At 42.1% G+C, this 14,414-nt stretch overlaps 1 protein-coding gene across 12 annotated transcripts in view; it reads right to left on the bottom strand.

The window, feature by feature from the left end:
• The window catches only part of DMD (dystrophin), a 7,616,828-nt gene that overhangs the window by 436,139 nt on the left and 7,166,275 nt on the right, over window positions 1–14,414 (bottom strand). For all 12 annotated transcript variants that reach the window (XM_069639082.1, XM_069639084.1, XM_069639079.1 and 9 more), the window contains one exon: window positions 12,629–12,703. In XM_069639082.1, the coding sequence (XP_069495183.1) occupies window positions 12,629–12,703 (75 nt within the window). The remainder of the gene's footprint in view (window positions 1–12,628; window positions 12,704–14,414) is intronic.

Genomic DNA, 14,414 nt, shown 5'->3' with positions numbered 1-14,414 from the left:
GGATGGCTGGTCACATGTTTTCGGGGAAATGGAAACCTACCTACTGAGGCCATGTGATGCTTTACCATTGATTAAACATTGAATAAAGACTGTCCTTAATAAGAGGAGCAACGTGTGTCTGATAGAGCCCATCCCAGGTTCAAATTAAACAGGACAAAAAGTCCATTGTGACCCTGTAAAAACCAAATTGGTGCGATATACATAGTTTAAGTTACGTGGAAAAGTATAATTTTTGCCATTTACATACACCTGAGCAATGGGAGAGTTGGCACAGGGGTAGATTGTGAAAATAAGGTCCAAATGGTGAATGGTCCCATTTTTAGATATTTTGGCGCAGCAGAAAACCACAAAAAATGTTAACGCGCAGGAAGGGTGCACCGAAGTAAAATTAATATGGCCGGATATAGAACCGCTATATCTCATCATGGGGTTATTTGAAAGACCAAGGGAGTGATTGCAGTACGAGATTTTTCAGAACAAAAGATGCACAAATCCTTGTCAATGTGAAATTATGCATCTATTCCCCTTCCTCAGCCTACATCTCCCAACTTCTGGTCCTATCCGCAGCCAGTGGGCGTTCTGGTGGGAGGTGAAGGGAACATGCTAGCCAATCTGGACCGTGGGAATTATGACAAGACTGCTGTATCACTAGCCTGAGAAAAGGCCAGGTTTGCATCAGAACTGGGCTTTTTGTGAATTATTCCGGGAGAGAGCTGCTGCTGGACTCTTGCGAGGAACAACTAGCAGTGAGGCCTCAATCCTTGCATTGCAGACAGTGTCTGGGACATAGATAAGCTAGCTGGGACCCACACCAGAGGAGCAGAAGGAGTATGGGTGCAGGAGAAAATCCCAGACTGAAAGCCCTTGACTAGACCTTTGCTGTCCTCAGATGAGCCAACCCTGCTCTTTTCCCTGACCAAAGCCTCCCATGTAAGTAGATATCCCAAAGCCATCAATTGCGTGGGGAGCCACCTGCATTTATCCCTTTCCATTAGTGAGTAGAGGGGGGTGAAACTGGGTGGGCTCTATGGACAATTCATTAAATCTAACTCAAATGCATTTCCCCATTGGAAAACCACCCCACTGTTGAAATTGCATTGTGTTGGGAGCAGCAATCCTTAAACCTTTTCATTGAAGTGTGGAGAGGGGGGAAACAGTGTAGACCCTTAGCACATTTGATTAAAGTAAATCAATTAATTTCCATATAGAAAATCACTGGATGAGGGTTGTTTTTTAAACAAACAATAGCTCATGCCCAGTGTGTTAGAGCTGGTATAGCCCAGAAAGACCTTGTTGACTGTCTCTGAAATCCTTGACTTCCGCATAGAACGGGAAGAGTCCATCATCCCAAAAAGAATTAATCCATATACCACCACCTTCTAAGTCAGTGTGGAGGATGTAAAACTAAATTCACCATTCCCTTTAAACCAGAATTATTAATTATTGCATCTCATCTCTCTGTGGGCAAAAAAAAAAAAAATCCCCTTTTGGTTACCATTTTTCTCTGACCCCAAGTTATCAAGTCCTGCCTTTTATTTTCAAATGTGTTGAAAAATTAATTTTTTATTTGAGTTCCTTTTTCCCAACCTTGCCTTTTAAATAACAAGCCCAAAATGATTTTTCCCCATTTCATTCCTTTCCTAAACAGCGCCTTTTTAAATCAGCAGCAAAACGATTTTTCACATTGCGTTCAAACTCCTTGTACCTTGCCTTTCAATCAAAGGGTTCATATTTAATTGAAGGCTGGAGATTGCTGGGAGAAATGTATTGTTTCCAATTAAGTCAGTTCTGTGGTATTGGAAACGTATTCTATTGGCTGCATTGAAATTAAATCTGTGTAAGTTATTATTATTACTATTTTAGGCTATTATCGCATGTTTCAAAATTTCACCTGTGTTTTATATAACCCAGTTATCGTGTGATCTTGGGTGTTGCCACAGCATTGGTGGCTGATAACATTGTGTTGAATATTAAATAAATAAATATATATTTTTACTACAAACCAGCCTGTTTTCTAGTCCGTTGTTAACACAGGCTATTTGTTGGTGTTGGGTGTGAGACAGGTTGGAGGCCTCACCAAATGGAACCTTAAAAGAGCTTTGTTGTGCACCGACTTGCTTCGGAGGGAAAGGAACTCCCTAAATTGAGGGACCACATAATAAACCGAGACAGGTGGTCTAGATGGAAAACTGAGCGCACACAGAAGTGCTTCAAACGACTGAATGACAACTAGTACATATGAGTGGTGGAACCATGTCTGTGCAAATCACATGCAAAAGCAACACCTAGCATCCTGCACAGTCATAAGATTCAGTAGAGAACTTTATGGTAGCACACATTGAGGTAGCAGTGGCAGAAGTGTGGGATAATAATAATGTGAAAAGGCAAATAGTTTTTAGACTGGTTTTAAACTTTGTTGCCACATTGATAGTATTGTATTGTATTACATTTGTTATTTTATTATTGGTCTGTTGTTTGAAGTTGTATAATGGGGTTTCGGGGTATACTTTCAAGGGAATAGATTTTATTTTTTGTAATTGCTTGATTTTACTTGTTGTAATTGTTTGGTCTTATGTGTTTTATGGATTTTGAATCCGCAATAAACTTTAAAAAAAAAAAAAAAAAAAAAAATATTATATATATATATATATATATAATAATAATTTAGCATTTATATAGCGCTACAAACCCTCAGGCATCTGAGCGCTGCTTATTACCCACGGTGTGTGGTGCTCATTTATCGACCTCGGAAGGATGAAAGGCTGAGTTTTGCTCTGCCGGGATTCGAACCTGCGTTAGCAGGCTCTGCACAGATGTCATAGCGAGCGCTCTACTCGCTGTGCTATCGGACCGGCTATGTATCAGAAGAGTGAGAACCCCCCCCTCCCCATGCATGGGTACATTCATATTTCTATGAGCCCTTATCACCCAGGCTGCTCCCAAAGACATGACATTTGGCTCATCTTGCACCAATCCCAGCCGGCACACTGAGACAACTGGTGGTGTTATCCTATTCTAGGAAATGACAGCAGCAATATGTCACCCCGTTGGTGACAATCAGATTAAGTGGTAGTATATGGCATGCAATCATCCTGGCCGTAAAGGTTAAAAACAAAAAGGTTCAGGCTAGAAACCCCATGGGCACGAATGTGAACATGAACACTGGATGCAATTTTCTGAATGGAATGGTGACTCTGGGGTTCTTGGTCTAAATATGAAGCACAAAAGATGACTTAGCACACCTTGCTCCAACTACAATACTTCCTCGCATTTTGCACCACCATTTACCATTAGGGGAAGTGACAAAGTAGACACATGCCAGAATATGTCAATCACTACACATCTAGAAAACTAAAAAGTCACAGACTAAAGAGATACTAAAACACATTCCCATATTAGGACAAACCTCAAACAGGGGCCCCATCCAAAACGAAAGAACTAGGGTGAAGAGGGAGGCAAGGCGACTGAAGTAAACACATGATACATTAACAGAACTGTTGAGTGATCATCATCCGATGTGCAGCTGCTATGGTTTATCAGGGAATATAGGCCCAGCTAGAATCTTACTATGGCCTGAATCCAGAGGTTGCAAAGGGTGTTATTAGGCCAGCAACACAGCCTTAAGCTTCATAATAATTCTATCTCCACATAAAGCTGAGCTAAAATCAACTTTCTTTCAGGTGCATGAATACTGCAGGCTGAACACCCTAGCATGAGTCATGTGCATACTGTGGGAATTCAATGGCTACCGGAAGCTTCAAAACTCAAAGACATAAGTTTCTGGCTGTTCGTAGTTCCCAAAACACGTGTGCTTTTACAGTACTTCAAAAAGCCAACTACATTGACCACAAGTGGCTCAACAAATTTATCAACAGGTGGTAGTCAAGCATAAATCTGCTGATCGTACATCCAATACACCACACAGGTTCAAATGTATTCTCAAGGTAATAGAAAAAGGTCCCAGTATTCTGTTCATTTTATGTGTGATACCAACTGTACAGAAACTATTTATCTCTAGTGCGAGTTCATTCCATATGGGCAAACACTGTTTCAATGTTTCCCAAGCAGTTTTCTTTGCTGTAAAAGGTTCTCTACCTGGTCCAGATACAGAACACAACATGCTGCACTTCCACAAAGTTCTGAGCTTTCCTCTACGCTCTTAAACTGATCGGGTGTTCGTATATAGGATTTACTACAACAAAACCCACAAAAGTAGTCAAGAATGTAGAAAATGTCTGAACAGTGTTCTTACCATTACTTGGCTGTATAACATGAGGTCTCTTGAGAAAAGTGGTCTTCAAACTATGATATGCCAAGCCCCCCTTTCAGTTGAGTTTAGGGCCCATTAGGAATGTGCATGGAATGGACGGGTTCACAGAATAACTCTGAGCCCAAATAACCGAACCAACTCATGAAGATGGCAAAGTACTGTTTTATTAACAATTATCTAAAACAGGGAGTTACAACGAAGATGAACGGACGTTCACTCGATTTCTCTCAACGATTTTATCATAAAAACAAGATTATATACTCAAAATACATCAGAAGTGACATCATACTATGTGCCAAATAACGAAAAACTACTGGGGAATTGGAATTTGCTTAAGGCAAACATCAAAGTATACATTATATAGGAACTAGGGGTGTGATTGGCTGCCCACGGTCAGGTGGACTATACATGCTTACCTCTAAAATATGTCATCTTCAAAACCATTAAGTACACGGTTTCTAATTGGTCTTCAAACTATAAAGGTCCTTCATTATATGGACCTCTACAATTGTTGGCACACTTGTGCCATGGCTGGAACATTTGGTTCACTTAGCAGCATGCAAGCCCAGACCCAGGTGCAAGGAGGTGGGCCCGACTCTACCTCCCCACCCAATTAGCCCAGCATCTCTCATCACCAAGCCTTCTGCCATGAAGATGGTCTTTTAACTTGACCTTGCAAAGTATCCTTGTCTCTGGGAATAAATGGGAGTGCAGGCACTCACTATCGTTCTTGGACTTCAGTCCAAACTCTATTTTCATCCTTGGCTCAAGTGACAGGAGACCGTGATTTGGTTCATTTTGCAGGTTTTAAATGCTTTAAATGAATTAAACTTGGCAGTCCTAGTGTTCTTTCTTTGCACCTTAACATGAAATGATTCATTCTTTGCATGTTCATTCCTTTCCAGAATAGATAGCTGACCTTGGCTGCTTCAGTCTTGATTCCAGGCCAGACAAACTCGCCATGTAGCTTTACGATTTCAGATTATTCTTGCTGCGACACAATTCTCCCTCATTTCTTCATGGGTCCTGGCATACTAAAATTCATGATACCGATGTCCAGCTTCTATACAGTGGCAGCTTTGAATGCATTCCATTCACTAGATATAGGCAGCTTCTAGGAAGATTTAGTCTATCTTACATTTCAACGTCTGTGCAATTATTGAATGGTTGATTCTCTGCAGCACTTTGTGCACGTGTAATCTTTTTCATATTTAAGAGCTCACTGGATTCTTTACTTCGTAATTAGTTTCTGTAGGATCCATACATTCTCTTCAGCCAATATTCTGAGACGTTGTTTGTACTCTTATGACATCATAGATTTCTTTCCTTGCTCTTTTATATTCTTTCAGGAACTACCTCTCTCAGATTATCGTCTCTTCGGGGATACATTCGATAGGGTTGTCTCAATGGGAATCTTCTTTTGAATATACGCTGTGGTATTGGCTCAACTGCTGGTGTCATATATGGCATGATCTCAGGCTTCCAACATATAGGGGGGGTAGGGGGACGGTATATCCTGCAGAGGAATGCAGATGCTCCTCTACAGAGTAAAAATGTTGCCGAGCCCCACAGTTTGAAGACCAATGCAGAATGAACAATTGAGACATTGTAAAGTAGTGGCCTAAGGGTACTTCAAGATGGTATCGATTTTTTGGAACACATACTGTGTCTTTGACTTCAATGTCCATAATTGTTTGAATTTTGGTGCCACAGTAGGAATCGTATATGGAATAATCTTTAAACTGAATTGGTATGTAAAATGTCCCATGATTTGTTAACAATATTCTTGACCAAGAATGGCTTGTCAACCTCTAATCCCTCCACTCATCCTTACTTCTCCAACTTCGGAGCTCCCCCTAAACCCTCCACTGCACCAGATACCCATCCCAGCTACTCTGCTATCCTTGCAACTTGCTTGTAACCCCCTTGGTGATTTTCTTATGCATGGTGCGCTGTTCCCTCCCAGCCAAAGTAGTAGAGATCACTAATGCAGGGTCCTTTTCATGCCGTTTACATGCAAGTGATTCTCGGGTACACTCTTGCCCTTAGAACTCACAGATTCCACCATCTGTAAAGGGTAGCCACATGAATAAATCGTTTTTAAAACGTTAGCTTCTTGTTTAAAAACACGATCTAAGGAAAAAGCACGTTTGTCTTGAGAATACAGCACATTTTCAATCACACCCTTTGAATGATACAACTCTGCATGTACTCGTGTTATAATGGGTGGGTTTGTGAAATACCTCTGTGAGCAGCTATGTAGATTCCAGAGTTACTCGGGTGTCTAAAAAAAAATGAACCTTTAGATTACCCACCGTTGTGATAGGTGGTTTTAGATGATCGATCGAATTAGGCCATGGCTGGAACTCTTCTAGTGAAGTTATCCTGCCCAGGTAAATGTCCAAATATTATATCTGCATCTCTACAGCACTCCCTCCCACCACCTACATCCCCCCTCCCTCCCAGAGCCCATAAGGGAGAGGTAAGGACGTGCGTTTGGTGGAACTTTCTAGAACTATTTTACCTAAACTCATAGCAAAACAGGATCCCCATCCTCAGTCCCGTTAGTTGCAGATAAAACAGTTACATGATACTGGTTTACAAAACCGCTTTTAGTATGGATTTCTGCTGGTGTGCTAGTGAATTGGAAACTGTTTTTAACACCGACTTGTTTTGCGTATTTTTTGTGTAAACTATTGATAGCTAATAATGCTTGTTTGGAAAACCATTCACAGTCTCAAGTATCCAAAAAAACAAAAGTAAACTTTTTTTTTTAACGGATGGTTCGTCTCAAATGAGATTCAATATGAATAACTGAAGGTTGCAAAGTGTCCTGAATATATGTAGATGTGTGTGCGCCAGTATAAGATCTGCAGGTCCAGATAGGAGAACATTGCTATGTCGGGGAGGAGGCGCAAACGTGCTTGCGCTTGAAGGGTTAGGTGTAAGAAACACTTCTTCACTTGAGGATTACGAAATGTGACATGCCTTCGTTCGGAGACGGGCTGAAGAACAAATATTAAATTGGGTGGTTGGTAAGAGCAGCAAAGCACAGAAGTCACAATATAACAGATGATCACCTAAAATTCAGGAAACTATTGAAACCATGGCTATTTAACTCACCAAGCTAAAGAGAGAAAAGTGGCAGAATGAGATTAACACAACTGATCAGCCCAAAGCACAGAAAAACTCTCAGACAATCCCCTACTAACTCTATTAAAATATCTCCAGTACTCTGCATAGCCACCTCCCAACACTGAAGAAATAAAGCCCACACCTTCACCATAAAGCAATACAAACTACAATAAACCTACCGACTCTCCACAACACCCAAGACACAATCAAAACACCTGCATACAACCATCTACCAAACATCACACAACATCGCCCAACTACAAACATACCAGCACATAGTGACCGGTTTTTCGGAACTGAAGCCACCAACAGCACAGCAAAGCTATCTTGCTTTTTCCATCTCAATCCCACTAACTATAGTGCTATCCCTCCCCCCCTTCCTCTTCCGACCCTCCTTGGTGCAAGGTGACCATGAAAATGGCAGCACTGCATGGCATAAATCACAATAACATAACAAAACAAGGTTTCTGTGGTTGCAGGTATAGTCCTATTATGATTGGCTAACATCGGCCATAATCTTGAGCTCATCTTCTGATCGAAGTCTAGAATATGCCTTTGTAGGATGGATTTTTGGAAGAACCATGGAAATGAGCTAAACATGGCTAGAGTGTCCTCACAAGAGGGATTAAATCGACACAAGGCCCATTCTTCTATGGAGAGCCCATGATTTTCAAGGCCGACCTCAATAGGGAGATATTCTCAGAATAACGGAGAAGTTTGCTTTTGTATATGTTGATCCCTGTATAACTATTAGTAACAGACAACACAGTTATCGTTCAAGAATACAGTAAACACAAACATATAAGAACCATAACATTTAAGTTAACATCACAGAATAACATTTAACCACATCCATTGTCTAGTTATGCATACATTTTAGATAAAGGTCACAGTAGCCGGAGTCTACATCTAAAACGTATTCATCATGAAAACCACAATGAAATGAAAAACAACCTGAATTAGCGCATGAAGATTGTTACAGACCTCCTCCCAGCCAATCAATGTTTAGAGTGCAGTTAATAACGGCTGGTATCGTTCGCATTCTGAACATTCTGTTTTCAGAAGCAGACAGGGACACAACAATGCAATTATGAGGCAAGATTTATTTCAACAAGACACTACCTCTTTCTGGGAGGACCTTTTTTTGCTAAAGCATTTTAACAAAAGAGTAAGCTGAAATATTTGAAAATGCTTCCACTTTCTTCAGTTCATGAAGGTGCAATTAAAATGCTGAACATATAAAGATAAGCTTGTCATTGAACTACAAAATAACACCAGATTGAATTCACTAACTTAGGTTGGTCGAATTACTTTACTCAGCCTTCAAGTAACATTGTATACCTCACCACCAAAACTTCAAAGATGTAATGCTACTGCCACCATTTGCTAAGGGCCTTATAGATCTAGAGAGGGCTCATTATCGCTTGAGATAATAACCCTTCCCCAACTTAATGGTCCCTCCCTCAGTCTTTAAGGCTACATATGAGCCCTCTCTGCACAATGATTAGTCTGATGACCGTTACATCTTTCATTCTAGGTCATGCCTCCATGCTGATGCTTCTATTAATGCTTGCGGTTCCGCATCCCCTACCAATAAGTCTGCTGCATCCATCCTTGGGTATGCAGCATCACATGATGTCATGAGCTCTGCATCATGGACTCGTTTTCTAGGTGACCTCTGATGCGCCAGCAAACCTCAACACTTCGGCTTCTCCCCAAGCGGAAGCGTCTGTGTTTTTATTTCACCAATACCATTCTCCAGGTCAAAGTTCTTCATTGCCTTTTCCGTTTTTCATCCTTACAGCCTCCTGTGCCATCTCAATCTTCCTTTGCCTTCTGCATCCATGAGTCCTTCTTGGAACCCTCTTCCTTCCCAGTTTCCTGTTTTTGGGTCATCACCCATTTTCGAGATGTTCTCTTCCACAGTGAAACAACCCTTGGCTTCTGGTTGCCATATACGCATTGCATATGGCACTGCATCCGATTTTCCCTCCAAAGGAACCACTGCCTTTCCCTCCAAAGAAACCACTGCCTTTCCAGGATGTCGGTCTGTTGGGGCACGGTTTCTAGTCAGTGTCTCCAGGCAGAGTGGCTTCCAGGAAGGACCAGCTTTACTTCACCACTTCATCACATTGAAACAAGGACGAGGTAGGGCCGGTTGCAGAGACTCTTTCAAAGGGCATTAAAACATACAGATACACTGCAAGGTACTGGTGAAGAACATTAAACGTAATGGTTTATTTGACCATGACACGACACAATGCTGTCCAAAGAGCCTGTATGAATCATGAAGGCACCAGTAATTTTGTGAAAATAGGCAATGTTAACAGGGCTTCAAAAATCATTTAAAGACCATCCATTGCTATGCTCGCAAGAGAAATCATGATCACCCACACAATATTTGCCTTTTGCCACAGTCCATTATGATGGCCTTTCACTCAAAACTAAGTGACAAAGGAAGAAAACAAAAAAAAAAAAAAAGAACACGGCAGTACAATATGGAGAAGTGTTTCAAAAAAGCTAAACTAAGCCTCACGCCACCCCCACCCCACTGCCCCAACTTAAAATAAAGATTTAAGTCTTACAGAGGTCTGCAGCCAGTCGTGTTTATTTATTTATTTATTTGCATTTATAAAGCGCACAGAACTTCCCTGGGGCACCGTGGCGCTATTACAGCAGACTTCATCTTGAACATAACATAGGAATATAGTTAGTACAACAGTTATTTGCAGTGGGATGTTGAAGTTAAAGGGTTATGCATTGCTGTGGTTACAGTGCAAGCATAGCTGAGCTAGGGAGCATTCACACTGGTCATAAAAAATTGAACTTAGAGGTTATGCTATGCTGTGGTTACAGTGCAAGCATAACTGTGCATGTGGAGGACTTTATCGGAATAGGAGGGTTTTGAGGTTTTTACGAAAGGTGTGGTATGATTTTTCGTTCCTTAGTGAAGTAGGTAAGGAGTTCCAGTTTTTTGGTGCGAGGTGTTGGAAGCTGGATCCTCCCGCCCTGGATCTTTGAAACGTGGGGACATGGATCATGTTGGTGCGTGTTAATGGACTATAAAAGGTAACCAAAGCTAAAGTGATACCATCGCCTTTGCCTGACAGTGTCAGGTATTTGGAAGTATGGATAGTCAAGGATCACGTCCTGGAGGCACAGATTATAACACCAAATACTTTATCATTGACCAATTCATCCATTTTCTGCAGCGACCAACTGCAGGGTTCCCGCACCACTCACTATTCTATACCACGGAGAGAAAAATGTGAACTTTCAGAATGGAGGAAATTATGGCTGCTGGTGAGGCCCATATCACTTTCCATCTTCACAGCCAACTGTGTAGAATAGTGGCTAGAGTGCCCTGCAGCAAACGCACACATTCTAATGCAGCTGGTCCGCAGTCTTCGGCACCTTATAAATCACAAAGCAATGAGTCTTCGGCTAGGCAGCTACAGGTAGGGGTGAAAAAGGTCTTAAGTAACTGACCATCTGGATGGTATACTATTCTGTGATATGATACGATATGTTTGATTTCTATCACGCTCATGCACAAGTCAACACTATGGGGTGCCCTACGACTCCACACACATACTGTGTCCTCCATGCTGCCACGCCAATGAACTATAAAAGCACAGATCAAATTTAGAAAATGGGGGTTCTCTGCCAGCTCAATCTGGATCAATTTGGTACACAGAGTGGGTGGGAATCAAGATGCATTTACCCGGGACACACCTACAAAGAAGGCTCCTCCTTTGTAGTTGGGGGGGAGACTCCGGCTGATGAAATCTCCAATGAAGGGAGCAGCCAGCCAACTCAGTCACGTGTGCAATAGGCAAATGGAAGGTCCCACTCATTGTAGGTCTATCTAGAGAGAGTTGTAGTGCTCTACCAGAGCTTTTGCAACAATACGTAGAGGGGCACTGGCGTCAGTTGCTCCATGAGGCAGGTTTTGTCATAGTGAGAGCTCCATTATTGTGTCAGGATTTTGTGAAAGTTAGTGCAAATGCGTAAATTAGAGAGGATTTTCATATGTTGATTTTTAGAGCTTCTTCTGTTGCCATGTTTGGATGGTAGGGTTTACCTACTAAGCTTACGAGTCAGCTCTGAGGTAATATTTCTGATTAGTGTGAATTGTACTTTTGTGACAAATTGTAGCCTTGGCTTGCAACAGAGAGTGTGCGTTTTCCTTTGTGTGGAGATCTGAGGCACACACCACATTATAGTTTAGGAATATCTGCAGTACATCACATCATGGACGAAGATGGGCACATATAGACAGCGTGGCTCGTCCATTAAACTTTATGGAGCTGCTGATGCATCGCTTCCGTTAAAGGCACTTTAATATTTTTCAGCATATTTCACTGAGCAATCATTCCAAAGTAGATTTAACTGCCATTGACAGTACTATTTCTGAATAATGGAAAAGTAACTGTGACCATGTTCACTCTCACCCCAACGTCCATCCACTCAACCCTCTACAATCCACCCACTATGAAAATATGAAACGGTTCACAGGAAGACACTCTATGATCCAAACAATAGGACCCCATAGGACAGCCAATAGAAACTGCCGGTTTCTGCAACATGAACGATGGGCGCCGAGCAACAGAACAAACAGGGAACTTGGTAACATAGCAGCCATTTTGAAGAATGCTCTTCCATGGCAAATCTACAATACGAGGTGTGGCCCATAGACTTGTTTTGAAATGTAGAAGGTAAGCGTGTTTGCACTACTGCAATTGCACTAAAAATCAAAAACGTGCACTCTATATTTGGAAAGCCAGATATATTGGGTCTGCCAATGCTGGTTTGCAATGAAGCCGAATAAAGGTTCAGTTGAAAAATAACTGCCCGAGGCGTATCTGCCCAATGGAGCCTTGAAGAACAGACAGGTCTAATGAACGTTAAGTGCATGAATTACATGCGAAGTGCTATGTGCAAAAATCGACACACGACTTATTCCCTTTATGTAGCCACACACGTATTGCTCAGTGTTTACACGAAATGCATATAACGCAACGTTAAAAGTTACATGATCATTACGTGACCAAACGCTAACCTTTGACTTTATGTTGGGAACACGGTCAGAAAAGCTCTTGATAAATCATTTGATCACATTATGATCGAGAGAGAGAGAGCGCAAGGCAGTTGCACAGAATGAAGACAGGCCAGAGTTCTTGCATCCATATGTATAATATGTATAAGGTCCGGGCTACTTACAACACAGAGCCTTTTGTAGTCTTCGTAGTTTCATGGCAGTTCGGTACGCCGAGAATCGGACATTGTTCAAGTCAGCTGGGGAGGGAAGAAACACTGTCCGTTATTTCACAGGCAAAAACAGAGTAATACAGCTACTTTCAACAAACTACTTTGCATACAAATGTGTTAAGGCACTTTACTGCCCCGTGTACCCGTCCATTTAGATCGCATCCCTAATTCACTCCCCCTTTCCCCATATCCCTGCTCTACACTCGTCCTGCTGGCCCCTGCAGACAGGTCCCATTTTTAAGCTTTGGCTGAAAGTTGGAAAAGCAAAACTTTGCCAATGTATTCCTCTCTGGATGGGCTTTTGCATTGATGGAAAGATGCATTGTAACTCATCCCTCCGTTTCCCCCCTGCAGGCATACAGGCTTGGTGAATACATCCCATCATACTATGTTGGGTCCATATGGTGGCACTTTAACCTTGTGGCCAAAACGCATCAGAGAAATCGGGTGAGAGAATGTGGCGGGAAGCAGAATAGTTGCTTGGCATGGATTGCCTACATTATACATTGATGTTTGTCTCCTACCGATTATTCTTCCAGGCCTTCATCACAGTCCTATTCCTTTGCCATAATCATTCACCTTGGTCACAGATCATCACATTCCTTCATCAGTCTTTTGCATCAGTACCCCTCTTTCGGAGAGTCTCAGGCACAGTCTCAGCCAGTCTCTGTCTCTCTCCCGCTGCTCATCTATATACTCTACTTTTGACTTCATCTGTCCTTTGTGTAGCTGCCTAGCTCCCCCCCCCCCCCCCCGCCTTGCTTGCCATCTCTTTTTTCCTCTTGCAGTGGAATGCCCGAGAAGGCTAAAAGCATCAAAAGGCTGCATGAAGAGTTGCCAAGAGGCTGGATGCTGGAAGCGGAACACATGATGCAATGTCGGAGAATGCCACTCTGCTATGCCTAAACAACCTCCCACCTCGCCAAGCCTTCATATCAATGCGCATGCCACATTTCTACATTCTAAAACGGGGGGCCTTGGTTGGTTGCAGAGGCGGATGCGTGCATGGAACTTGGGATCGGGAATAAAATGTGACACTTGCATCAAAGGACAGAGTAGAGCAAATTCTTCAGATGTTTTAGCGTAAAAGCAAAGGCATGATTGCTACTGAATTGTTTCAAAGCCAGAAATGGGCATATGGCCGTCATGCTATAGGATCTACCTGGCATAGGTTCTAGCTAACATGTTTCCATGAAGATGCGTGGAGAAGTCTAGTAAAATGGCGCCAGTGGTCCTCGATAGAGCACACTATTCAAACCCTCCTCCAAATGGTCCATTATCAATCCATTATCAAGCACTAATATGCCTTCAAACCAATGAGCAAATACAGCCTGTATATCCGAATGTTATTACAGAGTGATGCACCATTTGTATGGACATTCTATACGCCTCTGGGTAATTCAGCCTTTAAGGCGTCTTGACATTATTCATGCTGCCTTAATGGACGCCACAGGGATCAAAAGCATTTCATGGGCCTTCCTAGTAGGCTGTGATAAAGTAGACGAATGCAAGCCAGCAAAGGCTTGCATCGGAAATAAAAAAAGATACCCACCTATGCGTTTTCGTTTCCCCTTTCTTAGTGGGCGTCAGTGCATGTCGCGAGCAGTGAGAAATGGCACAATTTTAAAAGATGGATATTCCAAAAGGGTGGCAGTTCACCAACCTCGATAGCACCATTTTAAACTCATTAGCAACAGACAGTGGAATCAAGAAAAAAGTAAGAGTAGCACTGGAAATG

This window comes from Ambystoma mexicanum, chromosome 7q, assembly GCF_040938575.1.
Source record: "Ambystoma mexicanum isolate Mex_15411 chromosome 7q, UKY_AmexF1_1, whole genome shotgun sequence".
NCBI lineage: Eukaryota > Metazoa > Chordata > Amphibia > Caudata > Ambystomatidae > Ambystoma > Ambystoma mexicanum.
Note: the sequence above shows the minus strand (reverse complement) of the source record. Positions and strands in the feature narration are given on the sequence as shown.